The 20,201-nt window shown below is 37.6% G+C and overlaps 1 protein-coding gene across 1 annotated transcript in view; it reads left to right on the top strand.

Moving 5' to 3' along the window:
• The window catches only part of NEK10 (NIMA related kinase 10), a 204,558-nt gene that overhangs the window by 122,478 nt on the left and 61,879 nt on the right, over window positions 1-20,201 (top strand). The window contains exons 22-24 of the mRNA XM_081829267.1: window positions 525-654; window positions 1,194-1,264; window positions 14,345-14,558. Of these exons, the coding sequence (XP_081685393.1) occupies window positions 525-654; window positions 1,194-1,264; window positions 14,345-14,558 (415 nt within the window). The remainder of the gene's footprint in view (window positions 1-524; window positions 655-1,193; window positions 1,265-14,344; window positions 14,559-20,201) is intronic.

Consider the following 20,201-nt stretch of genomic DNA (forward strand, 5'->3'; position numbering starts at 1 on the left):
GGTAATGGACAGAATCTCCTAGGAGGACAAATGAAAGCCCTCAGTATTTGTTAAGACAAAGGCTCTGGTCTGGTTCACTGACATTTCCATATTCCATTGGCCAAAGCAACACAAAACAAAACCAGAGGCAGGGGTGGGTAATGAATACTGCCCACCAAGAGGCCATTGTAAGAGTGAGATGCACAAAATCTCCAGAATAGTAAAGAACTGGGGCCAACAATTCCATCTACCACAGAGGGGTAATTGTTTCTGGAAATAAAACTTCCTTGTATACTTAATAGGCAATATTTATATGGTTCATTGATATTTAGTGCTTAAAATGGAATTGTTTGATCATGCTTCTTGATTCATCTGAGTCTGGGAGAACTCAAAGATACTTTTTAATACATTTACTTGAATTAGTGAGAAAGAGTTTCAATTCTTTTTTCGCGTATCTCCAACTATTGCTTGAAAATTGGACTCTTTTTCTGTGCTGATTTCTTCTCCCTTTTTCAGTATCTATTAACACCCTTATTTTAATTCAGCCCTGAGGTACTGAAGAGTGAGCCGTATGGGGAGAAGGCTGATGTCTGGGCGGCCGGCTGCATCCTTTATCAGATGGCAACTCTGAATCCTCCCTTCTATAGCACCAACATGCTCTCCCTGGCTACAAAAGTAAGCAGTGTTGGGAGACAAAAGGGTCTTTGTTGCTAAAAATGCCATTCTTTTTCTTCCTAAATAGAACATTTGTGATTTTTATAAAACCGTCAATTAAAAGCAGGCACATTGTTTTATTGGCCACATGATCCAGCTCATTTTTTCCCCTTTCTTCTAAATATACATCATGTGCTATGGTGCATTCCCCCTATAATTGTCCTCATTTATCATAGAAAATTATACAAATAAACATATCAAATTACTTTTGGTCTTTTATTTTTAATTGTGGTTTGGACTGCCTATAATCGTCACATTATAGTATCCTACACATCATTTATTATGAATCTGAGGCTAACTTTAACTCAGCTTGAAGAATACAATCTGTGCTCAAGAGCTGTTTAATTGATGTTAATTTTTTATTTGTTGGGATGTTTTTGTTTCTGATTAAAATTTGTGCATGGTTGTAATGCTCATTGAGTAGCTCTCATGTTGTGGCCAAGTATTGTACATACTAATGGCCTCTTTACGTCCATCATGCTAGTCTGTCTGTTTTGCAGATAGTGGAGGCGGTTTATGAACCAGTGCCAGAAGGCATCTACTCTGAGAAAGTGACAGATACCATCAGCAGGTAATAAGTCTCACAATTTCAAACCTATAGAGATTATCAAGAAATACCTCACATCTCTACGAATTTACCAAGTAAATATTCATGAAGTGGAAGGGCTCCCAAATAATCCAAACCTAGAAAAATATTTGTGCATCATCAGTAATGGTGACCATCTGGAAGCCACTGAAGTGTGTCCAAGAGGAAGTGGATATGCACTTGAAATATTATGCAGCCATTAGAATGATTATTCAGAAGGCTTTGTATCAACCTGTAAAACAAAGATGATAAGAAGCTAACAGGATGTAGAGCTGTTTGTAACTATGATAAAAACTGTAAATATATACATGGACGTTGGAAAAGGCTAGACAAGGACATAGGAAACTGAAAAAGGCCATGTTAGATGATAAAATTGCAAGTACTTTTTCATTTCTATTTCTAAATTGTAATGTTATGTTGTATAATAATTTTTCAAAGAAAGTCAGAAAGAAGTGCTCCAGCCATCAGTATAGTAGGAGTTTAATGAAAGTCATTTCCTGTTGCATTTGCAAAGTTCTGACCTCACAGGGTTTGTCCCAGCTGATCTGTCACCCTTCCCTCCCACTTTCCTTCTGCTCCCTCGCTGCCAGCCACAGGGAGCTCCCTGCGAGTCCTGGCATGCGCCTGCCTCTGGCCCTTTGTCTTTGCTCTTCCCTTTTCCTGGACTTCTCTTCCCTCTGGTATGTGAAACATGTTCCCTCTGGAACATGCGTGTGTGTGCAGACCTGTTTCTTTATTGCCTGTCTCGTCCCCACCAGAAGGAAAACTCTACAACAGCAGAGACTTTCCCAGTCTGGTTCATAGCTCTTCAGCGCCCAGAGCAGTGCCTGGGACAAGATCAACCCTTAACAAATACTGGTTATCTGAATAAATGACTTGTTTTCTGACTGATTGTTATTTCTATACCAACGTACGTTCCTTAGTTGGCTCAAGATTACTTTCCTGCTCCATCAATCTGAGTCAAATCCTTATTATTTTTATAGAAATCCCAGAGTCACCCCAGATAGAATATCTATCCATTCTCCTGCCCAATTCCCTTTACATTTGGTTCTGTATCTATCCTGGCACTTAGCACTACCTCTGATGGAATGTAAGGGATGTATTCCCTTCACTTTCACCTCCCAGTCCATCGTTTTGCATTAAAAGATACTCCTCACAGTTTGTAGGGTTGTATCCTGAATCTTTCTTTGCTTAGCACAATGGTGTCCTACTGTTCTAAAGGGCCTAGGCCCCAGCGGGGCTGAGTTTCACTAACTGCAGACTCTGAAAAACATTTGACCATTCTTTCTGCATCTCTGTTCCCTCATCCAGTAAAAAGGGGATTGTAATAATATCAACCTCATCAGGTTGGTGTGATAATTATACAAAGTAACTAGAAAAATCACTTAGCATAGAGCTTGGTGAATGGTAACTCTTAAGCAATATTGGCAATTATCATTGTTAATATTATGGGAAATGAGCTGAAACCCCTTTCTGAATAATCTGAATTCTGCATATATTAGATCGTGCCCTGTTGCTAATGAATCCAGACAAATGTATTTAAATTGCTCATCTCCACAATTTAGTCCTGTTCTCTGCTATTTGTTTTCTGGAAAGTGCCTCAAAAATTCAAGAAGTCTCCAGAGATGTCAAGACAAGAATACCAGATTTACTTATTTAATTTCTCCTTCTCCTAGGTATTTGAACACCACAAAGAGCAGGGGAGGGGTGGTACAGAGAAAATGTACAGAGACATTGTTCTGATTTTGTGGCACTGGGCAAACAGGATCGTAATTTGCTTCTGACAGGCTCCCTGGCTATTGGTATCCATGTGTCTTGGGGCTAACAAGTTAGTGGAGGAGTCAGGTACCAACATTACAGGGAAAAGTTAAGAACGTTAATAGGTTCTAGAATCAGCTGGATTTTAATCCCTATTCTTCCACCTACCTCCTTTTCTCATCTGTGATGTATAGGTAGCAATAGTAACTACTCACGGGCTTGTTCTGAAGATTAAATAAGATAATGCTTCTAGTGCTTTTAGAACAGTACCCAGCACTTAGTGAACCCTCAATAAAATTAGATATTGTTATTAATAATTGTAGTGTTGCTATTTGTGGAATTAATTATACAAAACAAATTATGATAAATTGGATAAAGATTGGAGCAATGAGAGATTCCAGAAGGACTTGGCCTAGTCTAGGGACTTTGGGAAGTTTCTATGAAGAAAGAACATATAATCTGAGACCTGAACAACCACTAATTCTCAAATAGTTAAGTGTGGAGAAAGCATACCATAGACCAGCATAGAGCTTATTAGTTTGAGGAACTAAAAGAAATTGAAGATGTAGCATGTTAAGTCAGGGCGAGAATAGCCAAAGAATGATTAGGGCTGGGGAGGCTGATGGGGGCCAGATTGACTAGGTCTGATAGGCCATGTTGAGGGTTTTGAATATTTATCTCGAGTACTGAGGAGAAAACTAAAGGTTATTTACAAGTGCGATAGAGTGAAAATTTCTTCTGTAGCAAAGATCATGCTGGCTGTTCTGTGGGGAATAGACAGCAGGGAATGGGGGCGGGAGGGGAAGTAGGTCCAGCAGTCCACTGAGACATGATGGCCACTCTGACTGCAGTGGTGGTGGTGTTGACGGAGAGAAGTGGGGCTGTTTCCATGGTGGCTTGCAAGTTGAGTCAACAAGTTTGGGGGTACAGGAAGGAAAATGGAATGACACTGAAAATATGAAAACAATTGAGTTTATTCTGTGGAAGTTCAGAAAGTGGAGCCAAGACCGTGGAGTGGAGTTCCAAGGAGACCCAGGTCAGCTCACAATTAGAAGTGTGTGTCAGAATTAGAGATACCCAAGTGAGGCAGGCTGCTGAGTGGGTAGTGAATTCCCTGTCACCAAAATGTTTAAGAGGATGAATGATCACTATTAGGGGACTCTGGATTAAATATTTGTAAGGATACTTTTTTTTTTAAGATTTTATTTATTTGAGAAAGAGAGTGCAAGAGAGAGTGATAATGAGCAGGGATTGGGGTGGGGTGTGGCAGCGGCAGAGGGAGAAGCAGACTCCCCACTGAGCAGGGAGCCAACGTGGGGCTCGATTCCAGGGCCCTGGGATCATGACCTGAGCTGTGAGCCAGCCAGGCGCCCCTTTAAGGACACTTTTAATTCAAAATAACTAAGATGCCATAATAAGTAAGAACTGACAATTTAATTTTAATTTTATAACTGATTATACATTAAGGTGACTGTGCATTCTATAGCAGTTGTGGTTTTCACTTAAGGTTATTCAAGATTCATTGTGTGGGTTCACATCACAAAGTTTTATCTTTAGAAAATTAGACATAAAACCAAATTCAGTCATGAATTTTATGCAATTACATATTTAATTTGCTTTGGATTTTTAATCTTTAAAAATTAAGTTCGAAGAGAATAAGGAAGTAAATTCAATTTTCTATTTTCTTAGTTTCCTGTTTTCTTCAGAAAATTGATGCAAGGAATACATAAAGGCAAAACTGGTCTTAATGATCATTTATGACTCAGCAAATCATCAAGCTCAGAGCTGATCATGAGTAACATGATAGAGCCTTTGAAATGCAAGACAACTATTGATGGGCAAGTTCACTAGATTCATTAATTTCACACCTAGTGTTTCCAGTTACATGATCTTCTTGCTTCTTCTGCTTTTCCATCTTCTCATTTTCACCTTCTACATCCTGTCTTGGGTAGAGCACATGCAGTTGTGTTTCTCATGTGCAGTATCTTTCCTTTTTCCTATTCGTTCATGTGATGTACAAGCACATTCTGTCACTGGAACTTTTCTTTCCTAGCAGGCTTTTACACTGGGAGAATAACTTAGCAACCCTGAAGAGTTTGGGGCAGAAAATAAATCCATTTTGTTGCTCTGCCCAGTACCAGCATTACTATTTTTACCTTCCAGTACACTGTTCAAAGAATATTGTCTGTTTACTTTCTAAAAAAGAAGAACATTTCCTTTTATGCACAAAATCTTCCAATTGCCTTACATTTCTCTATCTGTGCCTGGTTGCAGAAGCCGTCTGGTGCTTTGTTTCAGAGACAGTCATGATGACTAGCACAGTTAATGCTTTCAGCTAGTTCTAAGGACTGGTGGATCTTTACATTTTTCATCCTACCTTCAACTCTTTGGTTTTCTCTTTTTTAAAATTTTCCCCAAAGTAAATTTGACATGTTCCATTTTGTAAATTTATGGTGTACAGTGTGTCACTTTGATAGATTTATATATTGTAATATGATTGCCAATGAAGCAATATTTATCACTTACATAATTATATTACAGTATCATTGGCTGTATTCATTATTCTGTGCATTAGATCTCTATAGCTTATTTACGACTCATTACAAGTTTGTACCCTTAGACACCATCATTCTTATCCCCCACCACCCCTCATGTCATGATAACCACCATTTGTTTTCTATTTTTTTATAAGTTTGATTTTTCTAGATTCCATATAAGTGTTATCATACAGTACTTGTCTTTCTCTGACTTATCTCGCTTAGCATAATGTGCTCAAGTTCCATCTATGTTGTCAAAAATGGGAATATATCTTGCTTTCTCATGGCTGGATAATATCCCATTGTATATATGTACCACCTCTTTTTTATTCATTCATACAAGGATGGGCATTTAGGTTTCCATATCTTGGCTATTGTGAATAATGCTGCAATAAACATGGGAATGCAGATAACTCGTTGAAATTGTTTTCTTTGCTTTTGGGTGTATTACCAGAAGTGGAATTGCTGGGTCATATGGTAGATCTATTTTTAATTTTTTAAAGGAATCTCCATATTGTTTTTCACAGTGGTTGGACCAATTTACATTCTCACCAACAATGTGTAAGTGTTCCCTTTTCACCAAATCCTCACGATCACCTGTTATCTCTTTTCCTTTTGGTGGTAGCCATCCTAACAGGTGTAAGGTTTTTATTTGCATCTTCTTTTTTTTTAAGATTTTATTTATTTATTTGAGAGAGAGAGAGAGAGAGAGTGGGCTGTAGGGAGAGGGAGAGAGAATCTGAAGCAAACTCCATGCAGAGCGCAGAGACCGACGCGGGGCTTGATCTCATGACCCTGAGATCATGACCTGAGCCAAAAACAAGAGTTGGCTAATTAACCAACAGCCACCTAGGTGCCCCTGTTTGCATCTTCTTGACGATTAGTGATGTTGAGCATCTTTTCATGGCCTATTGGCCATTTTGATGTCCTCTTTGGAAAAATATCTATTTAGTTTGGCCCATTTTTAATCAAATTATTTGTTTTGAGTGTTATTTTTTTTTTAAAGATTTTATTTATTTATATGACAGAGAGAAACACAGCGAGAGAGAGAGCACAAGCAGGGGGAGTGGGAGAGGGAGAAGCAGGCTTACCGCTGATCGATGCGGGGCTTGATCCCAGGACCCTGAGATCATGACCTGAGCCGAAGGCAGATGCTTAACCACTGAGCCACCCAGGCACCCCTTGTTTGAGTGTTATTAAGTTGTGTTTAGTTCTTTATATATTTTGGTTATTAACCCTTTCTTTGATATGTGGTTTGTAAAAATTTCTCTGCTCTATAGGCTGTTGTTTCATTTCATTAACTGAGTACCAAAAGCTGTGCAGACGCTTTTGAGTTTGATATAGTCCCATTTGTTGTTTCTTGCTTTTGTTGTTTGTGCTTTTGGCATCACATTCAAATAATCATTGCTAAGACCAATATCAGGAAGCTTTTTCCTTTCCTTTCTTCTAAGAGTTTCATGGTATCAGGTCTTATGTTTAATCTCTGATGGATTTTGAGTTAATTTTTGTGGGTGGTGTGAGATAGGGGTCAGTTCCTTTTTCTGCATATATTTCTTCGGTTTTCCCAGCACCGTTTGTTGAAGAGACTGTCTTTCCCCCAGTGGCTGTTCTTGGTTCCATTGTCAAATATTCATTGACTGTATATGCTGGGATTTAGTTTGGGGCTCTCTATGCTTTTCCATTGGTCTATGGGTCTATTTTTGTGCCAGTACCATAGTGTTTTTATTATGGTTTTGTAGTATAGTTTAAAATCAGGAAGTGTGATACCTCCAGCTTTATTCTTTTTTTCTCAGGATTGCTTTGGCTATTCAGGGCCTTTTGTGGTTCCACACAAATTTTAGGATTGTTTCTTCTGTTTCTGTGGAGAATGCCTTTGGTATTTTTATGGGAATTGCCTTGAATCTGTAGATGGCTTTGGGTGGCATGGCCATTTTAACAATATTTATTCCTCTGAAACATGAACACAAAATGTATTTCCACTTATTTGGGTCTTCTTCAGTTTCTTTCAGCCAAGTCTTATAGTTTTTATTGTAGAGATCTTTCACTTCCTTGGTTAAATTTATTCCCAAGTATTTTATTATTTTTGATGCTATTGCAATTTGGATAGTTTTCTTTATTTCTTTTTCTAATGCTTCATCATTAGTATAAAAGAATGTCACTGATTTCTGTTGATTTTGTAACCTGCCACTTTCCTGAAATCATTGATTAATTCCAACAGTCTTTTTTGATTGACTCTTTGGGATTTTTTATATGTAAGATTATATAGAAAAGTAGAGTAAATAGAGAAATTTTTTAATTTCTCTAGAGAGAAATGGGGAAATTTTTACTTCTTTCTTCAAGATTTAGATGCCTTGAGAAATTAAAATGAAATAGAGAAGTTTTTACTTCTTTCTTCAAGATTTGGATGCCTTTTATTTCTTTGTCTTGCCTAGTTAAGACTTTTCTAATACTATATTAAATAGGAATGATGAGAGTGGGCAACCTTGCCTTGCTTGTGATCTCAGAGGAAACCCTTTCAACTTTTCTCCATTGAGTATAACGTGACTTGCGGGTTTGACTTTTTTATGTTGAGATATGTTCCTTCTATACCCAATCTGTTAAGGGTTTTTATCATAAAAAGATGTTGTATTTTATTAAATGCTTTTTCTGTAGGTATTGAGATGATCATATAGTTTTAATCTCTCATTTTACTGATGTGACAGATTACCCATGTGTTGAATCCTCCTATAGCCCAGGGATAAATCCCACTTGGTCATAGTGCTTAATCCTTTTGACGCGTGCTTGAATTTTGTTTTCTAATATTTTGTTGAGAATTTTTGTGTCTGTATTCATCAGGAATATTTGTCTATGCTTTTCTCTTCTTGTCGTGTCTTTATCTGGTTTTGGTATCAAGGCAATGCTGGTTTTGTAAAATGAGTTTGGAAGTGTTCCCTTCTCCTCAATATTTTGGAAGAGTTTCAAGAGGATTGGTGTTAATTCTTTAAATGTTTGGTAGAATTCACCAGTGAAGCTGTCTGGCCCTGGAGTTTCCTGTGTTGAGAGTTTTACTGACTCAATCTCTTGAGTCATTATTGGTATGTCCAGATTTTCTATTTTTCCTGATTCAGTCTTGGTAGGTTGTATATTTCTAGAAATTTATCCGTTTCTTGTCTATATTTTTGTAGTATCAGCTGTAATGTCTTCTTTTTCATTTTTAAATTTGAGTCTTCTCTCTTTTTACTTAGCTTACCTAAAAATTTGTCCATTTTGTTTGTTTTTCAAAACACCAGCTTTTAGTTTCATTGATTCTTTCTATTGCTTTTCTGGACTCTACTTAATTTACTTAATTTATTTACACTCTGATTGTTATTTCCTTCTTTCTGCTAATTTTGGGTTTAATTTGTTTCTCTCTTTCTAGTTCCTTGAGGTATAAAGTTAGGTTGTTTATTTGAGATCTTTCTAATTTCTTAATATATGTGTTTACTGCTATGGACTCTTAGAATGACTTTTGCTGCATTCCACAAAATTTGATATGTTACATTTTCATTTTAATTTGTTTCGAGATAAATTTTTATTTCCCTATTGATTTTTTCTTTGACCCATAGGTTATTTAGAAATGTGTTGTTTAGTTTCCACATATTTTAAAATCTACTCACTTTGCTTTTGTTGATTTCGAATTTCATGTCATTGTAGTAGAGAAGATAGTTGGCATGATGTCAGTCTTCTTAAATTTGCTGAAATTAGTTTCATGGCCTCTCATGTGGTCTATTCTGGAAAATATTCCATGTGTGCTTGAGAAAAATGTGTATTCTGCTGCTATTGGATAGAATGTTCTATATGTATCTCAGTTCATTTGTTTTAAAGTATGGCTAGTTCCAATGTTTCCTTGTTGATTTTTTGTCTGGATGATCTATCCATTGCTGATAGTGAGGTGTTGAAGTCCTCTACTATTATTGTATTGTCTTTTTATACTTTAAGATCTGTTAGTATTTGCTTAATGTATTTCGATGCTGAGATGTTGGGAGAATATGTATTTATTATTGTTATATCTTCTTGGTGTATTGACCCCTTTATCATTGTGTAATGACCTTCTTTGTCTCTTGTTACATTTTTGGCTTAAAGTCTACTTTGTCTGATCTAAGTATGGTTATATCTGCTTTTTTTTTTTTGGTTACTATTTGCTCAGCGTATCATCTTCCAGCCCTTCACTTTGAATCTGTCTTTGGAGGTGAGGTGAGTCTCCTGAAGGCAGCATATAGTTGGGTCTTGTTTTTTAATTTATCTAGCCACTTGGTGCCTTTTGATTGGTGAGTTCACCTATTTACATTTAGAGTGATTATTGATATATGAAGACTTACTACTGCCATTTTGTCTTTTATTTTCTGATTGTTTTATGTCTCTATTGTTTCTTTTTTCTTTGTGTTACTATTTACCTTTTTAGGTTGGTGGTTTTCTGTGATAATTTGCTCACTTTCCCCCTTATTACTGTTTTGTGTCTTTGCTCTAGATTTTCATTTTGTGGTTACCATGAGGTTTGTATAAAATGTTTCAGAGATAAAACAGTCCATTTTATGCTGATAACTTATCTTCATTTATCTACACACGTTCTGTCATTTTTCTTCTCCCCTTTTTATATTTTTGTGCCCTTTTTTATGCTATGTGTTTATTACCAAATTACCAAACCCTGTTAGGTTATGGATGTCTGACTGGTTATGAATTGAAGGAGAGAGACAAAGGGAACAACTCATGCCACCATAATGCTCAACTCTTTGTTTCTTAAAACACAAAATGAATACAATTGAACATCAGATCCCTCCAATTCTTTCCATCTGGTCTCAGAGCAGAGTGGAGACAAAGTGGGTAGGGTGAGTAGAACAACCTAGATTTCTTCTAGAACATGATTTTATGTTTATTTGATTGGAGATTCATTGAAACATTTGTTCACTCTTAAGAATTTCTCTGAAATATCTAAGCAGGGACATATTTTAGAGTATTGACGCTAATTTAGAACTTCTGGTAAGAGATGTTCCTGGAAGTCTAAAAGTTTGTGGCCAAATATTTGGGGTATATATTTTGGGACAGGTAGATTCTTAGATGTTAGTCTAAGTTCATTCATTCATTCATTCATTCATTCATCTGCTGAGTACCTACCAGGACCCAGGTTCCATTTTACATCTTGAGGAGATCATGGTGAAGGTGACGTATGTCTGTCCTCTCAAGAAGTTTCCAGTTTCTAGTGGTGAAATGGATCATTGCAATACAATATTATAGTAGTTTAAGGACTTAAATGTAATGAGAATATACAAAAAGGGGATGATAAGTCATTTGAGGGTGATCCAAGAAGTCTTCCTAATGGAGACTTGGAAAAAAGTGGTGTTTTTGGCAAGCAGATAGGGATGGGATCTGAAAAAAGGCAGATATCATTGGGAAAAACAAATTCAAGCAGAGGGAATAAAATGAGCAAAGAAATGGGGGCATAAGAGAGCCCTGGGTTACGTGGGAAAGGACAGACAGGAGCATTTGGTGTGTAGCTGGACAAGGGGAAGCATTTGGTGTGAAGCTAGAGGTGAAGTAAGGGCTGGTTCCAGAGGGGGCTTTTATGGAATGCTGGAAATTTTAGTTTTGTTCTATTGGACCATAAGGGGCTATTGAGGAATTCTTAACAGAGAAGTGATATAGTCAGTTTTAGGAATATAATTCTGTGGCAGTTTACAGTATGGTCAGAGGTGGACAAAAGATGAGTGTCATTTAGGAAACTCTTTCAGTAGTCCAAGAAAGCAATGATCAAATAGGCTAATAGTGGTCGATTAGAGGGTAGGGATAAGGATTCAACAAATATTTAGTAGGGAGAAGCCATAGCATTTTGTGTTGGTTAAATATGGGAGGGAATTGAGAAAAAATAAAAGTGTGGATTTTCTTTTCAATGTATTGAGCATTTACAATGTCCCAGCACTTTACACAGATGACTTCATTAATTGCCATTCCAGCTTGATGAGGTGTAGATATTATGATTATCCCATTTTACAGATAGGCTACCTGAGACTTAGAAGCTAAATCTTGTCCAAGATAAGTTAATAAAGGGTGAGCTGGGATTTAACCCCAGCAATCTGACCTGGAGCCTGCCTGCCTAATTGTGATGCTAAATTGCATCTCCCTGGTGGCTCCTTTTTCAGTGATGGCAAATCCAGGAAGGGGAGTAACTTTGGGAGAGAAAGAGATGACTAAAGGCCAGAACAGAGACCATTCTTTTTCCCATTTACCATAATATATAACTATATAATTCGTAAAACTAGCTTATACTGCTTTTTTGATTAAAAAAAAAAAACTCAGCTGGTAATTCAACTGCTAATATTATCTTGAATCAGTTTAAATATCTGCAGACTCAGACTTTAGTCTAATGCACTAATGAAAGGCTTAGATGCTGGTTTTGTTTTTGTTTTTGTTTTTTTTCCCTCACATGGTAGTCATAACCAACGCTAGGTCAACCAAGCATTTTTATCAGCTTTTATTACTTTTGCTAATTAAGTGAGAGTAGATGAAGAAACTGATTTAATTAGAAGGTGAAATTCAACATCCTAGCTGCTTTTATGATTATGAACAAAAGTAAGAAATTTGAATACAAATATGTCACTGGCACAGAAGTTCAGCTTCGCATGCTTATGAGCAATGCTCAGGGCCCCCATAGTCAAAACAGTCCTATGCTTAGGGTTTAAAGCTCTGTATCCAAGGTCATGAAATTCTTAATAATTTTATCTTTAAATTTGTATTTCAGAAATGAAGTCTGATGAGACAAGGAGCATGTATGTTTAGGGCTTGGAAGTCTCAGTTCCTATGAGGTCCCTCCAACTTCCTACCTCTCTGACATAGATTCTCGGCCATCTGCTCCTGGCCCTGTGGGCCCTGCCTGGCCTCCAGCTCCATCTCTCTGTCCCTGTCCCATCATTGCTACTGTTCTCTACCTGATATGGTGATTGGGTATGTCAGCAGGGGAGGCCTGTGTTTACCTTTACCCTCCTCCCCTATGGATTTGTGAATGCAGACAAGGAAAGGATCAGAGTACAGTATGTGCCCTGCTGAATCTTTGGGTGAGGCAAAAAAGAAGCCATCCTTAACCAGGCTGGTAGCACTGTGGTACACTCAATGGGTGATTCAGTGGGGCCTCTTGCCCACCTCTAATCCAGGTACCAAGTGCATCATGATGGCATGGAGGTTACAATCTCTTGGGAATCTCCTGTCTACCATCATTTGGGACATTGGTCTATGGGAAGAGAGATTGACTTCCTCACTCCCTGCTTGGGCCCCACACTTTCATTTTGTACTGGGTACTCCCAAAATTATGTAGCTGGCCTTGTCTTTCTTTGTTACAAATGCATAGACTGAACTTTGTTAAATATGAATTCAGCAGATGTGTAAGTGCCTGTCGTAATCATAGTGCAAGCCCACTGCCTTAGAAAGAAATAACATAAAGATTAAGCATGAGATGATAATGTCTAAGATATGTATATTTAACTAATAATCAAGTAAAAAACAAAGAATAATTAGCAAATTAACAAGTTAGAGTCTTATTTTGACTTCTGTGGTGAAGAGTAATAATAAAAATAAAATAGTTCTCAAATCTTTCCTAGAGACATCAGTATAGGTGGAAGTTGTATGAACTATAGTTTGCTAAATCAAATACGACAAGTTGAAAATTAGATCTTTTTCTCAAAGTCCAAATAAGTTCAAGTTTATTAAGAAGCAACATGACTTCAGTGAAGTTAGAGATTTTGAATTTAAAAAATAGACAAAATACTGGGGTTCCTGGGTGGCTCAGTTGGTTGAGCGTCTGCCTTCAGCTCAGGTCATGATCCCGGGGTCCTGGGATTGAGCCCCGAGTCCGGCTCCCTGCTCAGTGAGGAGTCTGCTTCTCTCTCTCCCTCTGTCCCTCCCCCCCTCCACTTGTGTGAGCTCTCTTTCTCTCTCTCTCTCTCTCTCACTCTCTCATGGGTGAGCTCTCACTCTCTCAAATAAATAAAATCTAAAAAAAATAAATTAAAAAAAATAGACAAAATATTATAGCGAATGCCAGAAATATTTAAAGCATGCTAACAATGATCTTGATAATTGATTCCATTGTATCTAGAATAGCTTTCTATTAGTGTTTAGCTGTGGCATAAATAATATTCCCTTTAGTAAGCTGATTGACATTTCCTACCTCCAAATCACAGAAAATATTAGCATGCAATGTGTCCACTTAGTTACTTTAAAAAATTATTACAAACATCTTAAACCTTTAAGTAACTGGGTTGCATTTTATTTTTATGATTCATGTTTTGTAAGACACACACTAATCAAGTTGGGTTGATATTGCTGCTATACAGCTAGAAAAGGCCAATAAGTTGTGACTCCCTAGAAACCTACCTTCCATTTGGTGCATCAGGGTATACATTCTTGGGATCCCTCTTTGTTTCACTGAGCAGTGACTTGGCAGTAATTATAGAAAATAGCCAGTTCACATGGGAGAAGATGACTATATCCACCTGTCCTGAGACCCGAGGAGCAGCTTCATGGCCTGCCGGTAGCCCTTGCCTAACAGCCCCACTGCAAACAGAACAGTGCTGCTTCCCAAACTTTCCAAATACCATTTGAGAAATCTTGGATTCCAAACTGTGCTTGATGTCCATCTTATCCCAGATGCTCTTGGGTGTGAACACCATGGTAGACACACAATGGGGTTTAACCTTGACCCTCCACACCCGTGGCCTCGTCCTGACATTGACCAGAGGGCTCTAATCAGCTTGTCTTCTCTTAGGTGCCTCACTCCTGATGCAGAAGCCCGCCCAGATATCATAGAAGTCAGCTCGATGATATCAGACGTCATGATGAAGTATTTAGACAACTTGTCTACATCTCAGCTGGCTTTGGAGAAGAAGCTGGAACGGGAACGGAAGCGCACACAGAGGTACTTTATGGAAGCCAACCGGAATGCTGTCACATGTCACCATGAGCTGGCTCTGTTATGTCATGTAAGTGCACAGCTGTCATTGTCTTCGCGATGTGCTCCAATAAGGTCACCTGAAATGGTTCAGGCTTGTCTTAGGGAAGATTATCTTAAGTTAGGAAAGTATTAATTGCTACATGCAGTATTTCACTATTATATAGTTCCAGATTTGCATCCCTTTACAGGTCTTATAATTAAAATTAAAGTCAATATAAATGATTTTCCATTGAACTACCCCTAATTTATTGTATATTGCAAAACAAGAGGCCTCAAAAAGATCCCTTAGCAATTCTTTAAGCTTATATTATGCTCTTTGTATAGTTAGCAATGAATATGTATATTTTACTTCTTTAGCAATCTGATTTGGGGAATATGGATGAAAATGTTATATGTTAATCAGAAAAGGAAATAATAATCACCTTAAAATTTTGTCTTTTTAGTCTAGTTGCTTTTATTACTGTTTGTGGTGATAATAATGCTGCCATGCTTCAAATAAGAATAAGTCCTTTAATTTTTCTTGCCAGTAACCTTTATTTCTGAGTAGAGCTTGAAAAAGGCAAAAGCTACAAATGTCCACATGTGCAAGTGACCATGCCAGTGATGCTCTTGTTGCTGTCTCTCGTTTTCCCCCTGTGCTTTTGTTGTATCATGACCCATGATCCTTCCTTTGCTCATGCTCCAGGCTCCCTCAAGCAGAGATCCAGTCAGCGACCCTTCAACCTAGTAAATATTCTTTTCTTCCCTCTTGGGCATGGGGCCCAAGGAAATAGGGTCATAACACTCACTCTTAATCAAGGTACTTGGTCATCAAATTCCTTTCCAGGACCCTAAAGACCTGTTCTGCCTCAGCTGAGAAAATAATATAGAGTTGATTTCAAAGAAGAGACAGCTGTGATTTCTTTTCCTTCCTTCCTTCCTTCCTTCCTTCCTTCCTTCCTTCCTTCCTTCCTTCCTTCCTTCCTTCCTCCCCTCCCTCGCTCCCTCCTCTGATTTCTTGGATAATAGAGTTTCCATCAAACTCCTTTCTATTAAAAGGAAAGCACTACTGTGTGGTGTGTTTGTCTTGACATACTTGGAATCTGGAAGTTGAAGATTCAATATAGTTTTCTTCTGGGGGGAAAAATTCATCTTTATTGCCTTGCTGAGTCCAGCTGTAATTTCACAGAACAATCCTTGGTGATTATCTAAGGCCTTGGTTTATGTTTAGAAGCATATAACTTGGGAGTTATAGCTCTTGCTGAACACAGTTAAATCTTATATACAGGAGTTAGAGCTCACTTTTCTTGTTATTTAACTACCTGACTTCGTAAAAAGTAGACAACAATGAGAAACACACCATTCTATGCATGTCATGTTGCATTCAGGGTGCAGTGTTCCCAGTAAACTAAAATGCAAGAGATTTAGCCATTTCTATGTATCTTAAGTATTTGAGGCCTTCTATTAAGTTCTGCACTACAAAGCTACTTAGCCAATTTCCAGTTGGATATAAAAGAGTCAGTTTCTATTAGATCCCTGTAGCTGATGTGGGGGTGGGTGGAGTTAGTTTAAAATCTACCAGCAGAAATCCTCTATCTTTAGTGAGACACCTTGAGAATGACTGTTTTGTTTATTTATTTACTTCTCAGTTTTTCTTTCTTTCTTTTTTTTTTAAACTCTTACTGTGGAAAATTTCATACATTTACAGAAATAAAGATATTACTTCATGTAGCCACCCCCCAGCTTCAAGAATTTGCTACTGCGGGCCAATCACATACTGTCTTTATGCCCACCCACTACCCACTCCCTGCCATCGTAGGTTATTTTGAAATAAACCCAAGACACCATATCATCTCATCCATCAATAATTTCAGTATGTATTTGGAGGACCATTTTAACTCTAGAAATCTAGCTCTCAGGCCATGACTGGGTTAAGCAAAGGGAGATATCTATAGTCGACGAGGGAGTTTTGAGGTTGTAGAGGTTCTGTACTCATCATAAATTAGGGTGAAAATATTAACTATTTTAGAAAACACTAGGATTAAATAAGTTAATGTGTTTGAATAAACTGTGCAAATTAAAAAGTGGCACAAAATTAAAAGATAGCACCAGTTATATAAAATGAGCAGTGATTATGTTAAAAAAATAGTTGTTGATGCAACTTGCTAATCTAGTATTAGCTGGTCCATTAGTGCTAAATCCAAGTGTGGTTTTCATGCAGTTAATAAGTATTTATTGAACATGTGCTACTAGCCAGCCTCGATGCCCTCATGGAGCATTCAGTCTCATAGGGACCTTAGAGAAATGCTTTACCTCTAGGCAGAGTTTATATTACTACTTTTAAAGAACCATCAAATAGCTTCTCCTTTTGCACTATTTTATATGTACTGATAATTTTTCATCTCTGGGTTAATCATATGTTAACTAAAAGGAAAAGTGCAGCCTTATTAAAGAACTGAGAAGGAAATACTACATTTCATCAAAAGACAGCATGCAGTTAATTGGCATTATCCTTGCTAAGTACCAATTATTATTTTTTAAAAACATACATTGACACCATTACTGATGGGAAAAATACAGGTATAAAATTTTATGTCTCTTTTTTCTCAAGTATTGTTATAGTATTATGATTGTTTCTTTCAAATATAGTGGAATGTCTCCCAGAGCAGTTAATATCAACCATACAATTACACAATCCAATGATAAGCAATAGTCAAAGGAAAGAGAAATTAATGAGTGCAGTAGAACTTTATGAATTCTCAGCACTGATAAGGAGATCCATTGTGAATTGCTAGAATTCTGCAAATTAGTTGGTGAACAAACAATTGATAAGAAACATTAAGGATCTTTTGTCATGGGGTGTATGCTACTTACTTTTTCACATCTTAGCTTATTCTTAATTATGGCAATAGGCCAGTAAAGACAGATATTAATATATATATTTCAAAAGGACAGAGAAGTCGTCGCTAATAAAGTTTACTCCTTTGTACTGTGGTTTAGACTCTATGAAAGAGAAGCAAAACTTTCTTTTCGAAGAATGTTAAGCTTCCTAATTTTTATAATTCAAAATAGATCACAAGGAGAGCAGAGTCAAGAATAAGAATCAAGCAGAGAAAAATAAGGTGTAATTTTTACTTAAATATGTAATAATAAAAGTCTATTGTGCTACAGAGGGTACTGTGGCATTGTAGTAGTCAAAATCATGATTGGCATTTTGGCATTATGCACAACATGTTAAATACACCAAATAGTTGCTCTTTGGCCATTATCTTATATCCCAGGCAGAAATATCGGTTGTAGACATTTCTAAACAGCACGCTGCAAATACAAGGATGAGTGTTAAAACGCAGCTTGGAAAAATGTGGATCATCAATAGAAAACTTCAATTTCATTCAGATTACTGGGATTTTGTGGATCCAGCTGTAGGCTACTATTAACATTTGTAAATAAAGCATATTTCTTTGTGTACAAATGGAGCAGATTTGAATGTACCAGGGAGACTGAAGGATAATCGTGAAAGAAACATGTTCTTGCAGGGTGAGTTGCAGGGATTTCTCACTTCTCTTTCAGTGATATTTGACAAGTACTTTTATCTTCATCACCTCTGTTTTAAAGCTGCGTGATTATTTCTTTCTACTAGTAGAGTGAGTTTGTTCAGTCTACAGAACTTTCACATTCATAAACCTAACAGGGAACAACACAAAAAGAGAAAAGTTGAAAATGCTTACAGTTTATAATTAATAAAAGAACAAAGATTTGTTGAATATCTTCTGAATGTAAGACATTGTGCTTGCTATTGTGAAGGTTATAAAAAATTATAAGGAGTGGTCTCAGTTTTGAAGTGACTTACACAGTCCACCTGGGAAGCCAAGACATATATGCAGGAGGAAATCTGGGTAAATACCAAATGAGATCTCTGGCTGATATAGTTCAGGGAGGCTCCCAAAACAAGTGGGGTAAGTTTGGGCCTTGAAAGTAGGTAAGGAGTCACTCCTGGATGGAAAAGAATAGCAAAAGTACATGAGCTCCAGATATACCAGCTTAGCATACTTAGGACTACTAATCACATTTTAGAAATGGTATTATTTTATGCTTTAATTTAATAGGCAAGAAAAGGGAAACCAAGAGAAGAGACTTGTCCAAAGTCACCAAGCTAGTTTGCTGGTTTCAGACCTTGGACTGAGAGTTGGATATCCTGATTTATAATGCATATTTTGATATGTATAGTTTGGAAAGTCTGGGAGAGTAGGCTGGTACTAGATGGTAGAAGTTTGCGGAGTACCTAGTCATTAGGTATTCATACCTAGTGTTTGGATTTAATCCTGGGTAGTGTGGACTAAAGCCTTGTATTTCTTCAAAGTAACTAACAACTAGATTATTAACTGAAGGCTAATTCTTCCTTATCATTCATATCTCCTTCTTGAACTTTTTTTTCCCTGTGGTTTCGACCACACTCCTTTGTCCTGGTTTCCATCTTATGTCTCTGAACACTCTTTTCTTATTCTCTCTTCCAACCCTGGACTCTTAAGTTTCTATGTTCTGCTTCTCTTCTTGCTCTTCTCTTGAGTGAGCTCTGTATGGTTCCATAGTTTTTCATTTCATATGAATTTGGATAAAAATTGGTTGTACAAAATGAGAACTTTATCTTCCATAATCATATATCATTTTGGTTTGAACCCCTGTTCCTGCTGATAGCAGAAAATGGAGGATATAGGCATTAACACTTACATCAGATGTTTTGGTCTAAAAGTTTCTCTCCCATTTCAAGGGCTCTCCTCTCCATCTCCCTCTCCCAAAATGGCAGCTTGATACAGGAGGAAGCTTAGGCATCCTCACGCCAATGGGAGGGGACTCTGTGTTGCCTTCTTCTTTTGGCCTCTGTTGGCTTTAGATGAGGTGAACCTATCCCTGTGACTTTGGGGGACCTACCGTGGCATCCCTGTTTTGAGCTGTCTTCTCTGTGCTCCCTCCATGCAGTGATAACCTGGTGGACTCACCAGTGAGCACTGTATCCATTTCTACATTCCCACTGTGGCACGTGGGAGCTTCAGATTCCCACCTATGCCACATAGTCCATGGGGAACTAACTGAGAGTGGGGGCACAATATCAGCCCTACCTTATCCATTCAACAAATATTTATTGATTGCCTATTAGGTGTCAGGTACTATTCTAGGTGCAGGGGATACCACAGTGAACAAAGCATGTCTACCCTCATGGGCCTTATTTAAAATGCCCATATTAGCTATATAGTATATAGTGGCATGATGGTCACAAAGCTTCTCTGAAACTTCCAGTCTTTTCTGGCTGAACCTGAATTATTCCCTCAAACCCTCTGCTCTGCTCCATTCCCAGGGTTCACCTCTGCTGGAGAGGATGTGAGGAGGAAAAACAAAGATATTCAACTTGCCTTCTTATCTTCTGTCCTTTTTTTTAAAAAATTTTTTATTGTTATGTTAATCACCATACATTACATCATTAGTTTTTGATGTAGTGTTCCAAGATTCATTGTTTGTGCATAACACCCAGTGCTCCATGCAGAACGTGCCCTCTTTAATACCCATCACCAGGCTAACCCATCCCCCCGCCCCCTCCCCTCTAGAACCCTCAGTTTGTTTTTCAGAGTCCATCATCTCTCATGGTTCGTCTCCCCCTCCGATCTCCCCACCTTCATTCTTCCCCTCCTGCTATTGT

The sequence above is a fragment of the Leptonychotes weddellii genome, chromosome 1 (genome assembly GCF_054177405.1).
Source record: "Leptonychotes weddellii isolate Sample4059 chromosome 1, ASM5417740v2, whole genome shotgun sequence".
In the NCBI taxonomy this organism is placed as follows: domain Eukaryota; kingdom Metazoa; phylum Chordata; class Mammalia; order Carnivora; family Phocidae; genus Leptonychotes; species Leptonychotes weddellii.